Here is a 26,168-nt window from a genome sequence, read left to right as displayed (position 1 = left end):
CAAGAAATGGCTCCTTCTTAGTCAATTTCCACTGATCTTCTCAATAACATAATGAAGGCCATTTATGATGTACGGAATCTCCTGTAGTGTTGTCTACTTCTTCTAGTGAAACAGGCTTGCATGTTTAATATTCATGTATACAATATACATGCACACACACATGTACACACTATCATGTACTTTGCCTTTGCATGGTTAGTTGACTGTATAAATGAAAGCACAGAGAAAGCTACTTCTGTCCTAGAATAAGAATCCACTTTCAGCATGTTGTGTCCTTGCTTCCTTAGTAAACATCACTTGTTCTTCTGAATTCTCTGACTCTCTCAATTCTTAACCCCTGTTTACCTGGATGAAAGGCATTTTCCAATCTTTCCTATAGGATTTTTTTGTTTTGGGGGTCTGTAAATTCTAATTCCTTCTACTCCTCTGGAATTCTAACTCCTGTATCCTGGACTCCTTCCAAATATATCCTTCCAGATATATTCTGCCTGTTGGAGTTCTAATTGTGTCTCAATTTCCAGTATTCTTCTGTATTTTGAATCCTGGCTCTGCCTCTTGTTGGCTGTGGTCCTTGAGAGATTCAGTTGGCTTCTCTGAGACTCCATTGTTATTGTTGTTTTTCATTTATTAAATGGGTATTATAACATCTACCTAGATCTTGTACTTATTTGTAAGTGTTAAATGAGTTAATGTAAGTAGAGCATTTAGTGCAGTGTTTGGCACTGTAGGAAGAGCTCAGTAAAGCTTGGTGGTGAAAGTTGCTGAAAATGGAATTGCAGTAACAGTGGTCATTATCCAAGGTAACCTCATGACTGGAGTTTGTCTGGCTAAAGACAACACATGAATAAATATGGTTCTGGATCCTCTTTCATGAAACATATCTGCACTGTTAATTAATGCTCCCAAACAGCAGGCTAATCTCTGTTAGCAATAAATCACATCAGTCCCTACAATTTGGTGTCCCTAAGGAACAGAGTACCACCTGCTGACCTCACTGGAAGCTGGTAGAGGGTGTGAGAAATGAACACTTGGCCTTAGAAAAACATTTGTTTTCCATTGTGAAAGATTATTTGGTATTGTCATATTGTCTATTGTTAGCGTAAAACATAGCCCAGTGTAAGTAATTCCTGGACCAGTTCTGCACGTTTCACAATTCCTTTTCTCTCTTGTTTTTCTCCGCTTGGGCACAGAAAACAAACAATTGTGAAATGTAATCCACAGGCAGAACACAGATCATAACTGTGCCTTCTATCTTTTTCATTTGAATTTTTATTTTAGTGTCTTCTAATCACTGTTAAATTTCTATTAAACAAGATATTGCTTGATTTCCAAAGGGATGGCCAATTTATCATATAAGGGATTAGATGTAAAAACAGGAAGAGGAAATCTTTTACTGTAAACATTCTGTATTCTTTAGCACATCACTTTCCTCCTGGTTGATTGAAATTTGGGAAATGATTATTAGACTTACACAATAAATATTGAACTTACATTATATAAATGCTCCTAGAACCTACATAGTATATATGCACTCCTACTTTCAAAGCTAGCCAGTTATGTATCTCAGTATGTATTATTCTTAGTGAATAATATAACTGTGCCTTCTTACTATAAACCTAGTGCCCCGAGGTAGCCTTCTAGAGATGACTGAATCTGAAATCTAATTTTGGTTACCTTGGGTGGGGGCAGGTAGCCAGAGAACGAGCGATCTTCTTTTCGAAAACTCAGGTTGAGATTCTCCATGTTGAGTTTGCCCTTGGTTGCCCTTAGTGCCATCTTCAGGATCTCCAACAGGTGGTGGTTCATTTCTGACTGGAAGTTGGAGTCTTGAGGGGCAGTACTGCTTGGAGAGGCAGGAGAAAGGCTGTGAAAAGATGATCCACTCCAAGCTGTATGGCCGGGGCTTCCCTGGTGGCGCAGTGGTTGAGAGTCCACCTGCCGATGCAGGAGACACGGGTTCGTGCCCCGGTCCGGGAGGATCCCACATGCTGCGGAGCGGCTGGGCCCGTGAGCCATGGCCGCTGAGCCTGCGCGTCCGGAGCCTGTGCTCCGCAAGGGGAGAGGCCACAGCAGTGAGAGGCCCGCGTACCGCAAAAAAAAAAAAAAAAAAAAAAAAAAAAAAAAAAGCTGTATGGCCGATTCACTTTGCTCTACAGCAGCAACTAACACACCATTGTAAAGCAACTATACCCCAATAAAGATGTTAACAACAACAACAAAAAAGCTGCTGTGTGTTTTCACACCACACCTCTCACCCCAATACATACTGTGGAATGAGAGGACCCACCTAGTAAGGCCTTGCTAAATCTGGGTAACCTCGTCATGGGACTACATGTGGAGATTGCATAGATTAACTAAAGTCTGTTCCACTCTAGTGAGTCCCACAGTCTGTTCTCCCAGAGGTACCAACCAATTGAACTACAACATAGACCAAAACTTGTAATCCACTAACTCTTTTTTTCCAGGTTAGAAAATCTTAGAAGTGACCATAGTAGTTTACTTTTCCTGCTTTATCTTACTTTTCTTAAGCCCAGATAATTATTGATAGCAAATCTAATTTCCAAACTGTCCATTGCCACAAGCAAAGCAAAGCAAAGCAGATCCTACCAGATCCCTGTAACCAGGGAATCTATATAGAAGGAAATCTTGAACCAGGTGAACTTCCTGCATTATCCTCGACTCTGCTCTTTGTATCTGGAAAACCCAGAAAATGTTTGGGTACAATTATTTACTTACCGCCTGGCATGCAAATGTAAGTAGTTATTAAAATAGTGTATCTAACTGACTATTGTTACTTTAAATAATTGGCAAAAAACAACAGGGTGATGAAATGTTATAGTCATTTATTTTGTGAAATTAGTTTGAGATGTTTACTCATTTAACATTCAAATGTATGTGTCCTCCCAGATCCAAGCTGCACTATCTTCTCCACAGTGAAGCTTTTCCTTATTTCCACTCCCTCAACTTAAGTGCCACTTCCCTAGAGGGACATTCCATGACGTCCCCCAACCTCCACTCATGTAAATCAGTTTCCTTTCAGTGGTGTGCCGGTAAATCTTTAATGACTAGCTCTCCAAGATAAAGCCCTAACCTGTAGCATTACTAATTTTCATGGTGCCAATACTCCCACCATGGCTGATTTCAAGCTGCCAATATGATGTCCCTGAATGAGGAACTGGGAATTGAGGCTCACCGGCGGCCCTCCTGTTGCTCCAGAACCCCCTGCTTGAGAGACTCTTTCATAATTCTTTGTTCTTTTCCTTAATAAGTCTCCCTCAAGTCGCAATTGCTTCCTTATTCTTTTAGCTGTTGTTTCCTGTCTGACCTCCTCCCTAGTAGACTGCTCCATAAGACGTGGGCTGAGTCTGTTTTGCTCCTATATCATGTGGATCTTGTAGAGATTGGCCTTACCAATCTGATGTATCTGTCCCAGATTTGAATCAGAAGTTTTCCTTCCTCTTTCCTTTTCTTGCAACACCAGTTCCTGTGGGTAGCAATTCGTAAGGTTTTGGCCTTCGGCTCAGCACACGGAGTACTGAATGGGCAGGTGTTATATGGAACCCATTTACTGCAGCTGGTGGATTTCGTAGAAAAACCTGCTGCAGGAGTTTACTTCATCTGGTCCAACTTAGGTGATGAGAGCCGTTGCCGCTCCTGCTGCCACTGGTGATGCTGGAGGCTTTTTAAACATCACAGGGTGCCCCATATAAGGCTCTACCTGATGGAACCGGGGAGGACCTTTTTCTAAGCTGTACATTAATTAACAAAGAGCCTGGATTAATTACAGGTCATCAGTCCTGCACTTCCATAAACACACTGTCTGGTTTATATAGAGCAGCACCTTCTCTGATGAATTCAAAATGATGTCTTTATATACCTTTTCTATACAGTAGATATCCGAATGTCCCTGCGAGTGAAGTGATGCAAGCTCTCTGGATAACTGGAGTGCCAATGGCATTCCACAGATATTTATTGAGCATCTCCCATGTGCCAGGAACTATGCTAGAAGTATGCTGGACACTGAGTTGGCCAGGAAAGATACCATTCCTAACCTCAAATGTTAAAGAAGTAATTACAAGCACAATGACTGTTATAAAGAGAAAGGGCTATGCGGTCATATAGCAAAGAGATATAACCTAGTCTAGGGCTCAAGAAAAGTTTCCTGTCTAGGTTTCGTAAGACCCATATCTGCCAATAAGTGGCAATATGTTCTGGTGCATCGTCTACTACCCTTCAGGGCGCAAATCTCACTATCTGTTCCATGTGAAGTGTGGTTGCTGATTATTAAATATTGCCAGGGCTTTACAGCTCTCAGCAGGGCAATTGCGCCAAGTGATAGTTGACTGGTGTACCCACATGGCAGCATCACTTTCTTTGGACTGTGAGCCCCTGAGGGAGGGGCTTTGGGCTTTGCCAATCTCTGAATTCACTGTGCTCAGCAAAGTGTGCCTGGCATTCAGTGAATGTGTGTTGACTGAAGTAGTGCAGTCAAAAAGGGCACATCATAGAAAGGAATCAAGTCTATTACTTGGCCCAGGGATATTTTTATAGGACACGGTGCCTTTTTCCTAGAGTGAAGTGATACACTTCAATGCCATGGCTCTTAACCACTATGTCACATTATTTGTAACGGGAAAGAGTGTCTTCTGGTAGGATAGTTTAAAATAGTAAAAAACACTTATATAGCACTTGCTATCTATCAGGTACTATTTTTAAGAACTTTGCATTGACTAACGCAGTTCCTCTTACAAATCTATGAAGTGAAGGGAAATCTATCATTGTTCCCATTTTACAGTTGGGGAATGGAAGCACAGAGAGGGTAAGTGACCAGCCAGATGTTGCAGAGCCACTAATGGGCAGAAACAGGAATTGAGCCCAGGCTTCTGTCAATGGAAGTTATGCTCCTAACCACTGCACCTTGTCATTTTTCGTGGAGAACACAGAGACTATTATGCTTTACTGTGCCTCATTTCTAACGCTATTCCTCACATCCTAATTTTTACGTTGAGTCATTTCTTTCCTTTGAGATTATGTGAAGGAATTTTTGATTTCTGTACCTCAAACCTTTCTCTGCTAGTGCCTGTAACCCAGGAGTTCACTGACTGAACATATTTCTGGAATCATACTGTATGAACTGGAGCTCTGCCCCAGTATACACTCATTTCTTATTTCATAATGAGGTTTTTCATTTTCACATGGCAACTTCATAAAAAAGACACATGCTTGACGTTAAGAAGCTGGTAATTGTTGCAAATAACTTTCTATGCTGGCCTGCGTACAAGAGAGAAAAAAAAAAACTATAAGCAGAAGCCAACTCTTGGTGAAGAGCAAAGTGATTCTGCATTAGGTGAAGTTTTCGAGTGTACGACCTCCACAATCCCTGCCAGCTCTTGAAGTCTACAAACACTATGCCCACAAAAAGGGAGAAAAGTACCTTTGATGCCTACCACCCTGAGCTTCTTTCACCTTGCTGTCCTCAACTCTTTTGTTTTGCTGTGGATCATCTGAAGCTGCAACTTTTAAACACCAGAGTAGCTTTTCATAATTCACCTGAAAATTAAATATCAAACAGAACATCCTCATTGAATTTCCATGTAGGGGAAAGAAGATGCCTGCTGAGATAACATGTATTTGGAAAAGTTTTAGCATTAAAACTGTTAAAAACAGGTTTTAAAATATAATAATTACTAGTGCTTTTTATCAACTATTCCTTTTATTTTCCCTTCTGGACATACGGTAAAATAATACTTCCTGGTTGTCTTGTGGTTGAGTAGGGTGATGACCAGTTCTGGCCAGTGAGTTGTGAGCAGAAGTGACATGTGCTACTTCTGGGCTGAGGATTAAACTGCTGACATGACACCCTCCAGGTCTCTCTTTTTCCCCTCTGCCATCACATCCAAAAGTCCTACAGAGTGGTTGCTTCATCAGCATGGGTTTGGAGCTAAGATGATGATGGTACTGAGAAGAGCCTGGGGTGGACTCATTATGAAAAATAAACTTTTATTGTTTTAAGCCACTGAAACTTTGGGGCAATTTGTTACAATAGCATAACCTAGCGTCTAGCTTCTCTCTCACACACACATCTCTTACATAGATATATTCAACAGATATAGTCAGATTACTTAGGGGCAAGGCCTTATTTACCTAGGTGAAAAACTCAAGACTTTTTTTTTTTTTTTTTTTTTTTTACATAGGAAAGGACTAAAAGAATGTCATCATTTCCATTGCTGGGCTCCACGGCAGTAGAGGGCGTAGCAGTGGGGACAGGAAGCCAGATAAGGTCCTGATAGAAACTAGATCTCAGGCTGGAGAATTGGCTTGAACTGAAGATTCAGAGAGTTTGTACTAATAGGTTGATATTGTATTGCTAAATACATCTCATAAATATACAACTGATTCTTTTTTCACAGATAAGGGATGGGCAGGAGATAGAACTAACATTTATCTGAGTACCTACTAAATGCTAAACATGAGACCAGGTAATTTGCATTTATTTTACTACTAAATCCTCAGATTAGCCCTATGAGATTGGTTCTGGCCTGATTTTCCATCAACACATGCTCACAAATGATTTATCCATTGGTATTATTTCTTCCTATTTTAGGATATTTTCCTTTAGCTCCCAGAATTTGGTTACACTTGGGCTATGCTTTGTATTCACTCACAATGTGAGCTTGGGAAGTACAGTGCTCAGAGAAAGAACCCTGGTCTCATCTTTGGGGAGCCTTTATCTCTGTCCTGGGTCTACTGTTAACTCTCTGGGTGCCCTGAGCAAGTTCCTTAACCCCTCTGGGTTTCAGTTTCCTACTCAGTGAAATGATGGTGGTGAATTATATTTCAAAGATACCTCCCACCTCTTAACTCTCTAGGAACTGTCATGATACATCTTCGATAAGTTCTCCATTCTAACCTCAGAGCCTATAGACTGATCAGCTTGTAAATAGACTCAGGTGGGCCCATTATCTTGATTCTGTAAGTATCCCAATGGTGTTAAGAGCAGACAATGAAAGTTTGGACAGGAAACCCTTTAAAGAGAAATTAAATAAGGCTGAGACCTAAATCTGTTTTCTATTTGGGTCTTATCTGACTAGAGATTTCCACATATGAATATAAATATGCTTTGTATCTTATGGGTCAATAGTAAAGGTTATTTTCAAGAAAGAACCTTACCTTTTAATTCTATTACCCTGGTGGGTACAAGTCAAGTAAACAAAAGGAACCCACACTTAAAATAAAAAGATGGTCATACCATTTCAGGAGATCCCCTCCCAGAAAATCGCTGGCAAAGGATCTTGACTGTTGGTAACTGCAGAGGGACCTCAAACCTCAAGAAGAGGTGGCTCAGCTGAGATTGGAGAAGAAATCCTGAAGAGACAGGATCTTCAGCTCTTTCTGAAGCTTGTCTAATAAGCCAGAACTCAAAAGGCATGACTTGAGTTCTCTTCTGACCAGCAAGAAGAAAAGTGTCTTCTTTTGTTGTTCCACTTGGCCTCTGGCCAATATCCTGAAACAACAACAGTAATAACAAATTAACAGGGCTCTAAAATAAAATGACTAAATGCTAATGCAGGGAAGAAGAAGCCTAGTTGGGCTGGTATCAAAGCATCCACTTTTAAGCCTTGTCCTAAAAGGAACAGGAAAGAACACTTACACTTGAAAGTAAGTATTCAGTCTGGGTATATTCATTAGTTTACAATGTCTCAGGACCTTTGTCTTTAGGAAAAGAAAAGAAGGAAATCATTTCAGAGTACACGCTCTGTTAGAAGGCTCCATAAGGTGTATCATCTGTCTTTTACAAAATAATTTTTTGATTATATGAGAATTTAGAATAACAAATCTTAGAGACCCATTGGATCTGGGAGGAGGAAGGGGGAAGTAAGATGCAATGTTCAGGGGAATCATTTGAGGTTTGCCTGTGAACTCCTCAGGGAAGCTTCCTTGAAAGCTGATGGGACATATGGAGTGTGGTGTCCACCAGTCCATGCTCAGACCTTCTTATTATCTGTTTCACATCAAAATATACAGTCAACAAATAATACCCCTTCAACCACGATAGAAAACAGCCCAACAACTCTTAGGATACACATTGGGTTGGTCAGAGCTGCCCCTTGCCATCTGTTCTAAGGACCAGTCTCTAAGGTTTCTCCTGGGGAGGCCATGGATATAGGACAGAGACTGGTCTCCAGCTGGTACAGAGCTGCAGTAGACATTTTCCTGGTTGGGAATCTTAAAGAAACAAAGACAAATGGTAGTAAGGATCAGAAGGGGTGGGTGAAGAGAAAGAGAAAAAAAGGGAGAATATGAGTGAGTCAACAAATTCTTTTTTTTTTTTTAATAAATTTATTTATTTATGGCTGCACTGGGTCTTTGATGCTGCTCGTGGGCTTTTCTCTAGTTGTGTCAAGCGGGGGCTACTCTTTGTTGCAGTGCTTGGGCTTCTCATTGCGGTGGCTCCTCTTGTTGTGGATTACAGGCTCTAGGCGCATGGGTTTCAGTAGTTGTGGCACTTGGGCTCAGTAGTTGTGGCTCATGGGCTCTAGAGTGCAGGTTCAGTAGTTGTGGCGCACAGGCTTAGTTGCTCTGCAGCATGTGGAATCTTCCCGGACCAGGGCTCGAACCCATGTCCCCTGCACTGGCAGGTGGATTCTTAACCACTGCACCACCAGGGAAGTCCGCGTCAACAAATACTTAAAACACATTCACAGTTCCAAATGACTTCAGCCCATGTGGTCATGGAGTCATTGAATCCCCACAGAAGAGAAAGGTTACCTCAACATTAACTTCATCATTATGCAGTTAACACAAGTTTGATAAATAAATGGACAATTAGACACTTTTTCATTTATGCAATAAAGAAGGTGTCTGTGACAAAGAAAAAAATAGGTAGACCATGAGATGTTTATAGGCAAATGGAGGGCTATTATTAGAGATAGGGCTATCCTTGGGCTGTTTCAATTAGCAGATTCAAGAAGGGCAGCAAAGGCAATTGTGAGCTTTGTCAAGAATGGAATAGAAGAGATTAAAACACCCAGAATATTACACCCCAAGAGCAATGTTATTAAAGGTTACAACAGAATAAATGATGGAACAAGCGTCAATGATAAAATCCCATTCCCTCATGCCATGGTGTATGATGTATTAATAATGTTTTTTATTTTCTGTATTTTATGATGGTTTGACATCTTGGGGGCCTTGCTGGCTGGAGGAGACTGCCCCTTCAAGGGCTAAGTAATTCCTAGAGATAGTAAGCAGCTTGCCTGCTAATACATCTTTAATATGTGAACCAACCAATCCTAAGTCCATATCTCCACCCACCTCCTTTATCTAACTCTCACACACCAAGCCAATATTTCCCCCACCCTAAATCTACCCAGGTCCAGATATCAGACAGGGGACAGCCCCTCTTTGGGCCTCCAGTGGGCCCAAAGCCCACTGGAATTGTTCAGACCAGCCAGTTCTGATCTATTTGCCCTGCCCTGCATTACCTTTCCCATGGAAACCCCAGTAAAGGCTGTGGCCTGTGCTCTCCCCTCACTCCTCTGCCCCCTGATTGACTTTGGTGCTTCCACATGTGGCCCTGCATGGTGTGGCATGCCCCCTTTTCACTGGGAAATGTAAATAATACATTCTTTCAAAGGCAGTTGCTTCTATATGTGTCACCTTGCCATACCTGATTAAAATAAAATCCTGGGTACAAATTGAATCACATGGCTATTCTTAATGTCAAGTAATTGAAAGGAGACATTATCAGAAGGATTCATTGAAAACTGAGTGTCTGTACTCAATTGATATATTGAATAACCTATCAGTATGAATGGCAACCTACAGATGCTGTATAGTCATGAAACATTTTAAAGAAAAATCAAGAGGGTCTCTAGAGTGGGCAGAGTGAGGAGTGGCAGAGGGTTCTAAAATAGGCATAATATAAAATAACACGACATATATTGGGCACATACTCTCTACAAGGTACCATTATGAGTACTTTGTTTATATCATTCAATTTAATCCGTACAACAACCCTATAAGGTAGGTAGTATTTGTACCTTTTTATATTTGGAATGCTGAAGCTTAAAGAAGTTAAGTAACTGTATTCCTTCATTTAAGTAATATTTATGGCTTGCCTAGGCTAGGCCAGGCACTGTGATAGGCCCTACAGTGAATAAAACAGACATGGCCTCTGCTCTCACAGAGCTTGCAGATGATGAGAGGCATGGCAAGCGACTGTGACAGTACACCATGGGATGGTAAGGGACACTATTAGAACAGCCCATGGGTCCATCTAACCTGGACTTGGTGGTCCAGGTCTGGAAGCAATGACATTTAAGTCTAGGCTTGAAAGATGAGCTAGATTTGGATAGGCTAAGGAGTGGAGACTTCCGTGATAGACGGAATGGGAATAAAGGGGAATAAAGAGGAGAAGAGAAGAAGGAAGAGTACAGGAAAAGGAAACTGGATGTAGAAAACCTCAAAGGTGCACACACGTGCCTAAAAGAGAGTAATGGATGCTCTCAGAGCATCACTTAAGTTTTTGGAAAGGCTAAAGGCAAGGCTGGAGAGGGAGACAGGAGAAAGGAGATGAATAGCCTTAACTCTTGTTAGTATCTGTGTTTTATCCTGAGGGCAGTGGGGAGTCATGGTAATGTTTTTAGTAGATCTAGCACTAGGCTAGACTTGCCCAAAATTTACTCTCTAGTAAATTATGCAGATAAGATTTGGACCCTGCTATTCACCTTTCCTCTGGGATGAGAACGATTACACAGTCTGTCCACAGAACAGTTTCATTCTGCAACGTATTTAGTTAGGTATTTCAGACATAGTGTTCTCAGAACAATACGTTTCTTTATAAATACTTGTAATATAAAATATTTATATTTTCAGGTACATATAAATATTTTCTGCCTCTGAGAATTGATACACTTCTATATTACAGTATTCTAAAGCTGCATTTATCAACACTTATCATTCTCATGGAGTCAAGGTGTTCTTTAGTCCCTTTATTCCCATTTATACAGCAAATTTATCGAGTGCCTTTATCTTTGGCACTAGAGATACAGGTGAACAAGACAGGTATGATTGCTGACTGTCCCTCATAGATCTTTTGGCCTAGACATTACAGACTACATTTTATGGCCTTGCCTATGGAAAGGGGAAAATATATTGTGCTCCCAGGAATGCTGTGAAGAATGAATGCCATAATGTATTTTAAATATTTTGCGTATTGTACAACTATATTATGAATTTGTTTGCTATTTTTTTGTGTATCTCCTTCCAAAAGATCTATGAGGGGTGGTCAGCAATCATACCTTCCTTGTTCGCCTGTATCTCTTGTGCCAAAGATAAAGGCACTCAATAAATTTGGTGTATAAATGGAAATAATGGGGACTAAAGAACACCTTGACTCCATGAGAATGATGTGTTGATTAATGCTTCTTTAGAACCCTATGAGGGCCAGAACTCTCTTGTATCCTGCTGACTCCCAGCGTCAAGAAAAACACTGAACTTGAAGAAGAAACCAAGAAAGACAGTGTCAGAATGATGATGATGTCTTGTTCAGGCCAAGGGCACGCCAGGCCTCAGACTTCTCCCTTCACTGATATAAATCATCCTGGGCTGTTTTTCAAAAGCAAAGAGTGTTCCTAAATTGTCAAAGGAGATAAAATGGGAAATTCTGATCAAGAATCACTATGTTTCTGACTTCAGGGGTTGTCAGAGTACCTATAAAGTCTCTGATACTACAGCTTTCTCTCATTTGTTTTACTTTTTTTTTTAACATTTTTTTGGAGTATAATTGCTTTACAATGGTGTGCTAGTTTCTGCTTTGTAACAAAGTGAATCAGTTATACATATACATATGTTCCCATATCTCTTCCCTCTTGCGTCTCCCTCCCTCCCACCCTCCCTATCCCACCCCTCTAGGTGGTCACCAAGCACCGAGCTGATCTCCCTGTGCTATGCGGCTGCTTCCCACTAGCTATCTATTTTACGTTTGGTAGTGTATATATGTCCATGCCACTCTCTCGCTTTGTCACAGCTTACCCTTCCCCCTCCCCATATCCTCAAGTCCATTCTCTAGTAGGTCTGTGTCTTTATTCCTGTCTAACCCCTAGGTTCTTCATGACATTTTTTTCCCCTAAATTCCATATATATGTGTTAGCATACGGTATTTGTCTTTCTCTTTCTGACTTACTTCACTCTGTATGACAGACTCCAGGTCCATCCACCTCGTTACAAATAGCTCAATTTCGTTTCCTTTTATGACTGAGTAATATTCCATTGTATATATGTGCCACATCTTCTTTATCCATTCATCCGATGATGGACAGTTAGGTTGTTTCCATCTCCTGGCTATTGTAAATAGAGCTGCAATGAACATTTTGGTACATGACTCTTTTTGAATTATGGTTTTCTAAGGGTATATGCCCAGTAGTGGGTTTGCTGGGTCATATGGTAGTACTATTTGTAGTTTTTTAAGGAACCTCCATACTGTTGTCTATAGTGGCTGTACCAATTCACATTCCCACCAGCAGTGCAAGAGTGTTCCCTTTTCTCCACATCCTCTCCAGCATTTATTGTTTCTAGATTTTTTGATGATGGCCATGCTGACTGGTGTGAGATGATATCTCATTGTAGTTTTGATTTGCATTTCTCTAATGATTAATGATGTTGAGCATTCTTCCATGTGTTTGTTGGCAGTCTGTATACCTTCTTTGGAGAAATGTCTATTTAGGTCTTCTGCCCATTTTTGGATTAGATCACTCCCTAACACCATACACAAAAATAAGCTCAAAATGGATTAAAGACCTAAATGTAAGGCCAGAAACTATCAAACTCTTAGAGGAAAACATAGGCAGAACACTCATTTGTTTTACTTTGCATCACAAAATACTGCTTGGGAATGGATAACACAGCAGCCTGAAATGACTTTGAGCGATGCTAGTTTTGTAATATTGACCTCAGAGAATCGGTACAAATGAAGCAGAGAAATTTAACACAGATTCAGCAACTGTCCTTGGGCGTTAGAACTTGAAAGTGTTGGAAGTGTAAACAAGTCTTTTAAAGAGATGGCTTATAAATAAAACTATTTTTAAGTGGTTATATTGTAGAAGACATGAACACTCTGCACCAAGACAAGTGAACACAACAAACTGTCTTAATATTAGGCAATGGATAGCTGTGACTTGGGTGAAAATTTACAGAGACAGCATTAAATGCAGAGTTGAAAAGTTCTATTTCTTTTTTTTTTTTGCGGTACGCGGGCCTCTCACTGTTGTGGCCTCTCCCGTTGCGGAGCACAGGCTCCGGACGCGCAGGCTCAGCGGCCATGGCTCACGGGCCCAGCCGCTCCGCGGCATGTGGGATTTTCCCAGACCGGGGCACAAACCCGTGTCCCTTGCACCGGCAGGTGGACTCTCAACCACTGCGCCACCAGGGAAGCCCGAAAAGTTCTATTTCTTAAATAACTTAGGCCAAGGTCCTGATGCATTCTAGAAGGCTGCTAAATGGCTCAAAAAAGGACACTAGTGATAATAAATACAACCATGAGAAAGATGCATGTAAAATATTTGATAGTTTTTGAGAAATGTAGAATTGAAAAAATAGTATTTCCAAATTAATATATATATATGATTTTAATATACACTTTAAACATATTAATACAGTAAATATTAGAGTTAATCATTTGGCTTATTTATTTTTGTAAAATTTATATTTTATTTAAATTTTAACTTCTAATTATGGAAAACTTTACACATAGGCACATGTAGCGAGAATAGTATGATGAAACTCCGTATACTCATCACCAAGCTTCAGTTATCAACTGAAAACCTCGTTTTTTTATGTCCACATCACCCCCCACCAGAGATGACGTGAACCCCAGACAGTGTATTATTTCATCTGCATTGTTTTAGCATGTATTTATAAAGCAGTGAGTTTTATAGTGTGGTCCTTGGGTCACAAGCCTCAGTATCACCTGGAAACTTGTTAGAAATGTGAGTTCTCAAGACCCACCCTAGACCCACTGAATGAGAATTTCTAGGGTTGGGAGCCTAGAAATCTGTGTTTTAACAAGTACTCCAGTAATTCTAATGCACAATAAAATTTGTGAACCACTGACCAAAGGATAAGGATTCTTTGTAAACATAACCACAATGACATTACACTAAAAAATTCCTTATTAACAATAATTCCTTAATATCATCAACTACTTAGTGAGTGTTCAAAATCCCCCAATTATCTGATAAATAGTATTATTAGTTTGTTTATTCAAATCAGGAGCCAAATATCCACATATTGCAACTGGCTAATATCACTTACATCTTTTAAAATTTCTAGTGCTTTCTGGACTTCCCTGGTGGTGCAGTGGTTAAGAATCTACCTGCCAATGCAGGGGACATGGGTTCGAGCCCTGCTGGGAAGATCCCACATGCCATGGAGCAACTAAGCCCGTGCAACACAACTACTGAAGCCTAGAGCCTGTGCACCACAATGAAGAGTAACCTCTGCTCGCTGCAACTAGAGAAAGCTCTCATGCAGCAGCGAAGATACAATGCAGCCAAAAAAAAAAAAAAAAAAATTTCTAGTTCTTCCTACCCTCCTGCCTTTTCACATTTTTTTCCTTTGCAATTTATTTGTTGAAGAAGCTGAGTTGTCTGTCCTATAAAGTTTTCCACCATCTGGATTTTGTTGCTGTTTAACAAATTGTCACGTATATTTCCTGTAAAACAGCAGTTAGATCTAGAATCTTGATCACAGTCAAGTTCAATCAAATCATAGTTGGTATATTTTCCCATGGAAGCAAATGCTGTCAGGTTGTCTTCCTTTTTGTGATATTCACAGGTACTGATAATCATTGCTTTAGTCCATATTTTTTTGTTAGGATTTTAGAAAATAGTGGTATTCTCACTCTACTATTACTTCTCATTTATTGGTAGTAATGTTTCTCTAAAGAGAGACTGTCCCTTATCAACCATTATCTAAGATACGGTTTGTAGAGAGAAGGCACATTGAATAAATGCTTGATTCTCTCTCTTTTTTTTTTTTTTTTTTTTTTTTTTCGGTACGCGGGCCTCTCACTGTTGTGGCCTCTGCTGTTGCGGAGCACAGGCTCCTGACGAGCAGCCTCAGCGGCCGTGGCTCATGGGCCCAGCCGCTCCGCGGCATGTGGGATCTTCCCGGACCGGGGCACGAACCCGTGTCCCCTGCATCGGCAGGCGGACTCTCAACCACTGCGCCACCAGGGAAGCCCCTATTATTTTTATTGATATCCAAAATGTCCCACTTTGACTAGTGGGAGCCTTTAATTTTTTTCTTTTTTTAGTGGGAGCCATTTTAAGTTAGATCCTGAGTCTTTTCTTGACAAGTCTTGGAAGGTCTTTGGTATCTTCATTGTTTTTGGTGTAAGCAGATGTTACAGGCTCAAAGCTGGAATCAGCCTTTAGAATTTACTGAACACAATACAGGCGTAGGGTGCTCATTCACCTGGGATTGTTTCTACATTTTTCAATGGACGAGGCTAGGAAATGTATTTTTTAAAAAAAAGAGTTCATACTGATATTTCCAAATCAGATGTAGGAGTATAGGAGTTTTATATTGTCTCATCAATATTATAGCTATATTTCATTTCCCCTACACTGGAAATTCCAAGTCCCAAAACCACCAAGATGGTGACTCATTTGCTTTATCCCCCAATACACATACAGAAGAACAATATCAACATAATGGTTACTGAAAACCTTTAAAGGTATTTTTTCAAAAATATTTTCCTTAGAGTATGTACCCCACTAGAGACATACAGTGAAGTTATTATGTTTTAAAGTTATTTACAATAGTTCCACGCTCTTTGGTTTTGCTGTCAGTTAATACATAGGTTCATGTGGTAGCTAGTCTCCAAGGCGGCCCCAGTGATCCCTGCCTCCTAGTACTCATGTTCTTGTGCAGGCCTTCCCCTCCACACTTAATTAGAATTAGTCTGGATAACCAATAGAAGAACACTGTACAAGTGATGGTATGCCACTTCTGAGATTAGTTTATTAAGACATTGGGGCTTCAGTTTTGGTTGTGTACACACACGCTCACTCTCTCTCTCTCTCTTTCTGGGATAACTTATCTTGGGAAAGCCAGATACCATGTCACAAGCAGCCCTATGGAGAGGCCCAAATTGAAAACAGACAATATCTCTGGCCACAACCAGCAAGTAACTGAGGCCTCTGTCAATAGCCACTCAAAGGGGCCTAGAAGTGGATCTTCTAGCCCTGGGTAAACCTTCAGGCGACTGCATTCCTGCTGACATTTGGCATGAAATTTCATGGGAGACCTTGAGCGAGAACTACTCATCTAAGCTATTCCTGGATTCTTGTCTCTCAGAAACAGTGAGAGATCATATATGGTTATTGGTTTAAGTGGTCACCTTTTCAGATAACTTGTTATGCAGCAATAGATAACTAAAACAGACTGACTTTATTTTGTTTTCAATTTTTAGGGCTTGAATTTTTGAAACATTTAAGTTAGTTTTATATTTATGTAAAATACTTAAATAGTTCCAAAGCCAAATCTGCAGAACAAGATTTAGTCAGAGATTTGTGGTTCCTATTCTTGATCCCTCCATTATATTCCCTCTAGTCCCAATAGGTAACCATGTTTTTTAAAAAAAGTTTTCATTAATTCCTTCATTTTTAAAAACATAAGCAATAATAGATATTTAGAAGCATAATCTACATACTTTTCTTCACTTTGCTTTTGTTTAATTAATAGTATATCTAGCTATATTATTCCATACAATGATATATAGTATGGATATAGCCATACAATTATATATATGTGTGTATATATATGATTCATATATATAGTGAGATTCTTCATTACTTTCTACAGTTTTATTAAAGTTTTTGTAATACTCCATGTATGGATGTACCTTAGTTTTTTCAACCTGTCCCTTATTGATGGAAATTTAGATTGTTTACAGTTTTTGATATAATAAGTAATGCTGCAATGAATACCTTCTACATAAATTGTTAAACATATTTCCAGTATACCTTTGGGATAGATTTCTGAAAGTGAGATTTTCATGTCAAAAAATTCATACATAAGTAGTTTTGCTGATTATTGCCTAATTTCCTTCCAAAGTCGTTGTTCCATTTTAAATTTCCTCTACCTTCTAACAAAGTATGTTGTCAATTTTCTGGACTTTTGCCAGTGTAATAGCTGAGAAATTATGTCTCAAGGTGGTTTTAACTTACATTCCTTTTATTAAGAGCAAGGCTATATCTTTTGATATGTTTAAGGGTCATTTATATTTATCATTCTGTGACCTGTCTGTTCCTACATTTTATTCATTTTTCTAATAGTTTACTGTCCTTTTTCTTCTTAATTTTTAGATAGAAAATTCTATCTGTTAGGGATATATTTATCTATGACATAAGTTGCAGATATTTTCCCCAGTTTGTTAAGTATCTATGTGCTTTGCTGATGGTGGTTCTGGCCACATATGTGTAATCAAAATTATCACGTTTTTTCTTGTTGTATCTGCATGTTGAGTCACAGTTGAGAAAATTTTCCCTTATCTCAGATTATAGAGGACATTGCCCATTTTCTTGTACTACTGTGCAGTTATTTTTTCTATTAAATCCCTGATCCATTTGGAATACATCCTGGTATACATCGTTACATGTATAATATGTGAAGAATATACATGATTTAAAATTTTCTCTGTGGCTAGATAATCCTATATTGCTTATTAAAAAGTCTATGCTTTCCCTACTAATTTGTGATGTCATCTTTATTATACACAAAATTGCAATATGCCATTGGGTCTATTTATTCACTTTTTTTTCCAATTCTATTAGTCTCATCTATTTATGTGCCAAAATAACACTATTTTAGAGACAGAGATTTTACGTTTTATATCTGGTAATGCTAGCCATGTACCCACTGCTTTTCTATTCAGGGTTTTACTGACTATTCTTGCTTGTTTATTATTTCAAATTAACATTATAACCAATTTGACTATTTACAAAACAAAAATCTGATACTATTTTTACTGGAATCAATTAAGTTTATAAATTACCTCAGGGAGGATTGACATCTTGATTTTGTTCATGTTTTTTCCCATTCTTCAGAATTGTGGTAAAATACCATGACATAAGATTCATTATCTTCACCATTGATAAGTGCACAGTTCAGTGGTATTAAGTCTACTAATGTTATTGTGCAACCATCACCACCATGCATCCACAGAACTCTTTTTATCATACAAAACTGAAACTCTATACCTATTAAACAACTGCCTATTCCCTCCTCCCCTCAGGCCCTGGCACCACCATTCTACTTTCTGTCCCTATGATTTGACTACTCTGAGTATCTTGTATAAGTGGAACCATACAGTATTTGCCTTTTTGTAACAGGCTTATTTCACTTAGCAAATGTGAAAATTATCCATGTTGTAGCCTGTATCAGACTTTCCTACATTTTTAAGGCTGAATAATATTCCATTGTAGGCATACACCACATTTTGCTTATCCATTCATCTGGTGATGGACATTTGGGTTTCTTCTCCATTTTAGCTATTGTGAATAATGCTGCTATGAACATGGCTGTACAAATATCTCCTTGAGACCTTCCTTTCAACTCTTTTGTGTATTACCAGAAGTGGACTAGATGGACCTAATGGTAATTCTATTTTTAACTTTTTGAGAAACTGCTGCACAGCGGCTGTACCATATTACATTCCCACCAACAGTGCACAAGCATTCCAATTTCTCTACATCCTTGACAACATTTGTTATTTTCTGTTTATTTTTCCTTTCTTTCGTTTTTTTTTACTAGTAGCTATCCTAATGCGTGTGAGGTGGTACCTCATTATAGTTTTGATTTGCATTTCACTAATGTGATAGTGATGTTGAATATCTTTTCATGTGCTTATTGGTCATTGTGTATCTTCTTTGGAGAAATATCTATGCAAGGCCTTTGCCCATTTTTGAATCAGGTTGTTTTTGTTGCTGTTGTTGAGCTTTAGGATTTCTCTATATATTCTGGACATTAATCCCCTTATCAGATTTATGTTTTGCACATATTTTCTCCCTTTCTGTGGGCTGCCTTTCTACTCTCTTGATAGTGTCTTTTGATGCACAACATTTTAAAATTTTCATGAAATCCAGTTTGTCAATTTTTTATTCTGGTGCCTGTGCCTTTGGGGTCAGATCCAAGAAATCATTGCCAGATCTAATGTGAAGGTTTTTCCCTATTTTTCCTTTTAAGAGTTTTATAGGTTTAGATCTTAAATTTAAATCATAGATTCATTTTGAGTTAATTTTTGTATATGGTGATCATACTTTTGTATGCAGATATCCAGTTTTCCCAGTACGATTTGTTGAAAAAAACCTGTCTTTTTCCAATTGAATCATCTTGGCATCCTTGTCAAAAAATCATTTCAGGCCTCCCTGGTGGCACAGTGGTTAAGAATCCGCCTGCCAGTGCAGGACATGGGTTCGAGTCCAGGTCCGGGAAGATCCCACATGCCACGGAGCAACTAAGCCCGTGAGCCACAACTACTGAGCCTGCGCTCTAGAGCCTGCGAGCCACAACTACTGAACCCGTGCGCCACAACTACTAAAGCCTGCACACCCTACAGCTTGTGCTCTTCAACAAGAGAAGCCACCACAATAAGAAGCCCGCGCACCACAACGAAGAGTAGCCCCCGCTCCCCGCAGCTAGAGAAAGCCCACGCGCAGCAACAGAGACCCAACGCAGCCAAAAATAAATAAATAAATAAATAAATCTAAAAAAAAATCATTTCAGCATATATGTGAAGGTGTATTTTTGGACTCCCTATTCTATTCCATTGGTCCATATGTCTGTCTTTATGCCAGTACTATACCATTTTTATTATTGTATCTTTGCAGTTAGTTTTGAAATGAGAAAGTATAAGTCCTCCAGCTTTGTTCTTTTTCAGGATTGTTTTGGATATTCAAGGTCCCTTGAGATTCCATATGAATTTTAGGATGAGTTTTTACATTTATACAAAAAAGGTCATTGGGATTTTGATAGAAAGTGATGATGTTAATTTTTTCTGTACAAGAATATAATAGCATGCCTTTCCATCATTCAAATATACTCATGTTTTTCAAGAGTATTTTATATTTTTCCTCATAAATGTTTGGACATTATTTCTTGTTCAGTTTATACCTATGTATTTGATTTATTTATTTATTTAATTTAGTTAAGTATCTGTTTGCTATTGTAAATGTTGTTTTCCATTTTATTTTCTAACTAGTTTTTGTAGTACGTGTGTGTGTGTGTGTGTGTGTGTGTGTATATATATATGAAAGCCATTGATTTGTGGATATTGATGGTATAACTCTATTTTGCCAAATTCCCTTACTGTTCTTTTTTTAAATAAATTTATTTATTTTTGGCTGCATTGGGTCTTTGTTGCTGCTCGTGGGTTTTCTCTAGTTGCAGCGAGTGGGGGATACTCTTCGTTGCGGTGCAAGGGCTTCTCATTGCGGTGGCTTCTCTTGTTGCAGAGCATGAGCTCTAGGCACGTGGGCTTCAGTAGTTGTCGCTCAAGGGCTCTAGAGCACAGGCTAAGTAGTTGTGGCGCACAGGCTTAGTTGCTCCGTGGCATGTGGGATCTTCCCGGACCGGGGATCAAACCCGTGTCCCCTGCATTGGCGGGCAGATTCTTAACTATTGGGCCATCAGGGAAGTCCCTCTTACTGTTTTAATAGTTTCTTCATTAGAAATTGTGACAGTTTATATATATAATTTTACCATCTGAAAAGAGTTTTTCCTCCTTTTTAATTATTATGCCTGGATTGCTTTCTCTTGTTTAATTATATTAGCTAATACCTCCAACATAATATTAGAACCCAGCAGAGATATTGGGTACTTTGACTTCTCCTGACTCTAATGTGAAAGCCTCTAGTGTTTCTCCATTAAATAATATGTTGGCTTTGGGTTAATATACAGAGAGATGCATTTTGGAAACAAAAATGAATATTCTCAAGGAATTTACAGACTCATGGAAGGAGATAGACAAGGAAACAAACTATTTTAATAGTATAATAACATCTGCCATATGCACAGATTGATGTAGATGTACCTTAGAAAAGGCAGTTTTGGTGGTGAGACCGTGATGTTTCTTGATAGACTTGATATCTGTGTTGAGACCCCGATGTAATTAGGAGTTAAATAGAGAAGGAGGGAAGAGAATTTCGCATAAAAGTAACTGCATGGTCAAAGGATAGGAGATAAAAAGAAGCAGAACTCTATTTGGGACATAGAAGTTCAGTTTAGTGAAAGGTGGGGATTGAAGGGAAGTAGACAGTGAACAGAGTTGAGTCGGTACAATAAGTCAAGGAGTTTGAATTTTCTACTAGGGCACTGACGATTAAGCAATGGTGTTCAAGTGTTTTAAGTAGGGGCTACACTTGATCAGTGGTTTTGAAATTCCTCCTAAAAAAGGTAGCATATATATATCCCTGCCCCATTGGTGTTGTGCTTTGCCATGTGGCTTGCTTTGGCCAGTGGGATGTTAGTGGATATGACATAAGCAAAGACTTAAAATGTACTTGTGGTTGAGTAATGCAGTTGTGTTTGTCCTTTTGAAATGTTTCCATTACCATGAGAAGAGCTTGCCTTGAGGAGCCCATTGGATTCAGAACAATAAGAAAAACAGAGCAGACCTGAACCAAATCTGCAGTCTGGAGCCAAGCCTCGAAAATCCTACTGGAATAAGTAAAAGCTGTCTTACTCACATATGTGATGTGAACAAAAAGGATTATTGTTATAAACCACTGAGTATTGGGCTTGCTTGTCTCACAGCATTATTACTACCACAGCTGACCAATAAAGAGAAGAAAGCATAACAAAATAAGTCCTGTTTTAAGATAATTAAAATCTTCCTACTGATGTGTAATGGTGGTCTGACTAGGATGATGGCAGAAGAAACAGAAGAGGACACTTTGAGAGACATAAAAAAGATGGAATTTAAAGAGCTCAGTGATTAGTTGGATATCAGAGTTAGGGATGGAGAAGAGGAAAGCATGCACAGATTTCTTGCTTATGCAACTGGGAGAGTTGTGGGACCTTTCTGTGAGACACAGACCACAGGAAGAAGAGCAGGATCAAAGGTTTGGCTTTGAACTTGTTGGAGCTCAGCTGCCAATGCACAGTCAAGTGGAAATGTCCCTGACATCTGTCTATCCATCTATAAAATGAGGATAACATCATGTGTCTCTACCTACCTCAACGGCTGTTGTGGAGAACAAACAAGATAAAACATGCAAAAGGACTTTGTAAAGAACATACTAAGAATCAACTGTGATAATTATTAAAATTAAAACACTAACACTTTCATTTTCATGCTGCCAGATGCAAAAAGCACACTTTAATTTTATTTTTGAAACTGTGCTACTGAGTCTGTTTCTAGTTATACATTCTTTTTTTTATTTTTTGAGAGAAGGCAGAGCTGATGCTTCTGAGAAGCAGTGTAAACAACATATATGTATTTTCAAAGACGTGGAAGGAGAGGACTTAGAGACAAAAGGTCCTAGGGCTGGCAGTGAGAAGAGCCAGGCTCTAACTGGAGAACTTGAACTATCATTTAAGCTCTCTGGGCCTCTTATTCTTCATTTGTGAAATGAAAGTTTGTATTTGTTGATTTCTAAGCTACCCTTACTGTTCTTGGATACATGAAACTACGGATTCTCTTAACATTTTCAGCTTTACTTACCTCCTACTAACGATAATCTTTAAATTTATCTGTAATTTAGAATAGAGTTTCATACTTGCCTGTCCCCACCCATGTTGGCTCAAGTCTCTATCAGCTACTTTTCTTTTAGAGCAAATTCAGCTGGTCCAGATTGCCTGTTACATCCCAGGCAGGAAGGCTTATTTTCATCTGTGTATGAGGAATAAGGATCTAGAAGTTCTGATTGGTTTACTTCTTTCACTGTGGCAGGATTCCCTTTACCACTTAGTCAAGGTGGTAGTGAGGGTCTCTGTACCAGGCAACTGTGGCTGCCACTGGCCGGCCAGGATCATACACTCAGCAGACAGAACCAATTAGGCCCCCACTTCCTATGAGGTATTGCTGTGTTTGGTGGCTGCGTGTTAGCCCTGCTGAGCCTCCCATCAGAAACCTCCTTGAATACTGGGAGAGGAGGGACAAATCATCTTCCTCTGGCACTACAGAGCTAGCAAAGAATCCAGATTGTGGCGGTCCAAGAACAGCCTACCCAATGAACATTCTGCCTTTTACAATGGCTAATCCAGAAACTGTACCCCAAATGGGTAACTTGATGTGATAGGGAGAGTGCCAAGAAACAAAATTTCATTTATAAGAGAAAAACTAGAAGTGACTTAAATGCCCATCAATAAGGGATTAGTTAAATGACCCATGTTATATCCATATAAAAGAATGAATACAGTTTGGGGATTAAGGACCTAGAACCTGGGCCTCAACTGTGGCTCTGCCACTTCTCAGCCTTATGACTAGGGCAAGGCACTTGACCTCTTTGTTTTTCAGTTCCTTCATCTATGATCTCAAGATAATAAGAGTTCCTACCTCATTGGGTGCTTGGGGAGTAGTAAATTAGTTAATATATGTAAAGAGCTTAGAATAGTGCCTGGCACATAGTAAATGCTATATAAGTGTTAGTTCTGATTATGACTCTCATAGAGACAATAAACATGATGCTTAGGATGAATTTTTTGAAGCTGGGGGAGAATTCTTGATATGAAGTGAATAGACCAGGATAATAAAGAGTATATACATAATGGTTCATATTCAGTGTCCATGCATGGAAGAAAGAAGAGAAAGAAATATACCACTATTTGATTGAGTTTTAATTTCTTCTTATTTATATTCTTCCGTTTTACAAAATTTCTACATGAGTATATAATATTTTATAATTAGAAGGATCAATAAAAATTTTAGGAAGGAAAAAGAGAAGTCCCCAGTGTTTGAGATCTTGCAAAACATGGTCTGAGTTCCATTGGTGGACTGATAACCACTCCAAAGTTTAATCTTTGCAGAGTTCTCATGAGCAAAAGATCCCAAATCCACAGGATTTTATATTCTCATGACTGGAAACTAGTGAGCATCTGAGTGATTTAGTAAGGGCTATTAAAATTATAAACTAAAAATACTTATGTTAGAGTTTACTGCAGACTCTAAGTCAGTATTCTACTAAAATGTCTGGCTGTTACTTCATGCTTGGCAGTACTGCAAAACTCCTCTATATGTCGGTTTAATTGCAACTTCAGCAATTTTTGGAAATGGTACTTTGTTACCAATGGATCATTAGTTTGTCTTGATTTGGGTCCAGTTTTCAATTGCTGCTACTCTTGCTTTTTAATTACAAAGTAATAATCATTTAGAGTCATCATTACCAAGTTAGTTTGTTGTGGACTGTTTGGTTGATTCTTAACAGAGTGCAGTGATAATATATTTATATCAAGATAGTTTAAGGCTGATAATTTTTTGATGTCTAGACATATTTCATTGGATTTTGAATATAAATGATCTTTTCCTGTAATGTTAAAGCAGACGAACCCTCCCCCTCTAGCACACCCCAAATTTGCATGTATGGTGACATCACTGTATAACTATCGCTGAGTTAGTCACAGATAAAATAGGTTGGCCAATTCAGTTAGTGGTCAGCAAAGATGCAATACACAAACTGACCTTAAAATTCATTTTCAGATGAAAAAAAATGATTCTAATTCTATCTGATGCAAAATGTGTTAATTACCATTAGTAGAAGCGTGTGTTGGTGTGAGTCTATGTTTCCAACCTAACTCTCAATTTTCCTAGCCAATTACCAAGAAAAGTTCAGGTATTTGTTACTCACTTGGCCATCCAGAAATCTGCAACTGAGTGCTCCCGTTAGGAGTTTCTGGTTGTCCTCTGGTTTCTGGTTTTTCTCTGGGTGCTTGCTCTTTTCCACTTCATCTGGGTCATGATTGATTTGATGATCTGTGGGATTAGTAGAAGCTGGGGGGTCTCTGCTAATCTGCTTTGCAGTACCAGACGCTGATTTCTGAAGTACGGTTTGCGTTTCTGCCTTCAAGTTCTCATTCTCCTTGCTGGGAAGAAACAGTTTTGCACTTTGTTACTCAGGGCAGACTCCATCTGCACGAGGCTGGCATAAGCAAAGTAAGGTATTAGCATGGTGTTGGGAACATTGGTAACTTAGCATGGCGTAATGAAGAAGTAAACGTTGGCTATTTGTCTAGGGATCATTTACCATAGAGAGACCATGTTATTCTCTTCTCAGGCTTTATCTTCCATATACTCATAATCTGTCCATCTGCTCCAAAACCCTTACTGTAAGAAACGGCAGTGTCAAAGATGAACCGTAAAGGTTATCACATATCTTTTTTTACTTACAAGTCTAACAGGTATTTCCAGTGTTTGCAACTAGAAAAGGAAGAAAGTCAAGGCAGTTTGCCAGCTCCAGTTCTGCTCTATGTCTCTCCTTAATTGCCTCACCGTGAGGCTTCTTTTTCTCTCAGTAGTCTTCCATTTAATTTTAATATTAAATGTAGAGGGAAAGAAAAACCTGTAGGAAATTTAAATAAAAAACAAAAATCTAAAAATTATTCAATGTTGTTTAATAACTAAAGACATAAGTCAAAACAATTACAAGGTATTGTTTTATTTGTTTAATTTAATTTATTTTTTTAAGTATTATTTATTTTTTAAATTTTTGGCTGCACTGGGTCTTTGCTGCTGTGAGCGGGCTTTTTTCTGGTTGCAGTGAGTAGGGGTTACTTTTCGTTGTGGTGCACGGGCTTCTCATTGTGGTGGCTTCTCTTGTTGTGGAGCACAGGCTCTAGGCACGCAGGCTTCAGTAGTTGTGGCATGCGGTCTCAGTAGTTGTGGCTTGCGGGCTCTAGAGCACAGGCTCAGTAGTTGTGGCACATAGGCTTAGTTGCTCTGCGGCATGTGGGATCTTCCCAGACCAGGGCTTGAACCTGGGTCCCCTGTCCCTTGCATTGGCGGGTGGATTCTTAACCACTGCGCCACCAGGGAAGCCCAAGGCATTGTTTTAAATATAGAAAACTTCTTTAGAAATAAGAAAAACAAATGCTCATGGTCTCATAAATAGATATAATTCTTATAGTGGATGACCAGACTAAACACGTTAAGAGTCAGGAACTTGAAA

At 39.1% G+C, this 26,168-nt stretch overlaps 1 protein-coding gene and 1 long non-coding RNA gene across 3 annotated transcripts in view; one reads left to right on the top strand and one right to left on the bottom strand.

The window, feature by feature from the left end:
- LOC109551068 (uncharacterized) overlaps positions 1-26,168 on the top strand; it is a 254,777-nt gene that overhangs the window by 94,378 nt on the left and 134,231 nt on the right. The window lies entirely within an intron of this gene.
- The window catches only part of C1H1orf87 (chromosome 1 C1orf87 homolog), a 95,412-nt gene that overhangs the window by 50,412 nt on the left and 18,832 nt on the right, over positions 1-26,168 (bottom strand). The window contains 7 exon segments of the mRNA XM_019942359.3: positions 1,675-1,840; positions 5,435-5,550; positions 7,250-7,383; positions 7,386-7,453; positions 7,455-7,504; positions 8,086-8,226; positions 24,852-25,086. Coding sequence (XP_019797918.2) covers positions 1,675-1,840; positions 5,435-5,550; positions 7,250-7,383; positions 7,386-7,453; positions 7,455-7,504; positions 8,086-8,226; positions 24,852-25,086 — 910 coding nt within the window.

This window comes from Tursiops truncatus, chromosome 1, assembly GCF_011762595.2.
Source record: "Tursiops truncatus isolate mTurTru1 chromosome 1, mTurTru1.mat.Y, whole genome shotgun sequence".
Taxonomy (NCBI): Eukaryota; Metazoa; Chordata; class Mammalia; order Artiodactyla; family Delphinidae; genus Tursiops; species Tursiops truncatus.
Note: the sequence above shows the minus strand (reverse complement) of the source record. Positions and strands in the feature narration are given on the sequence as shown.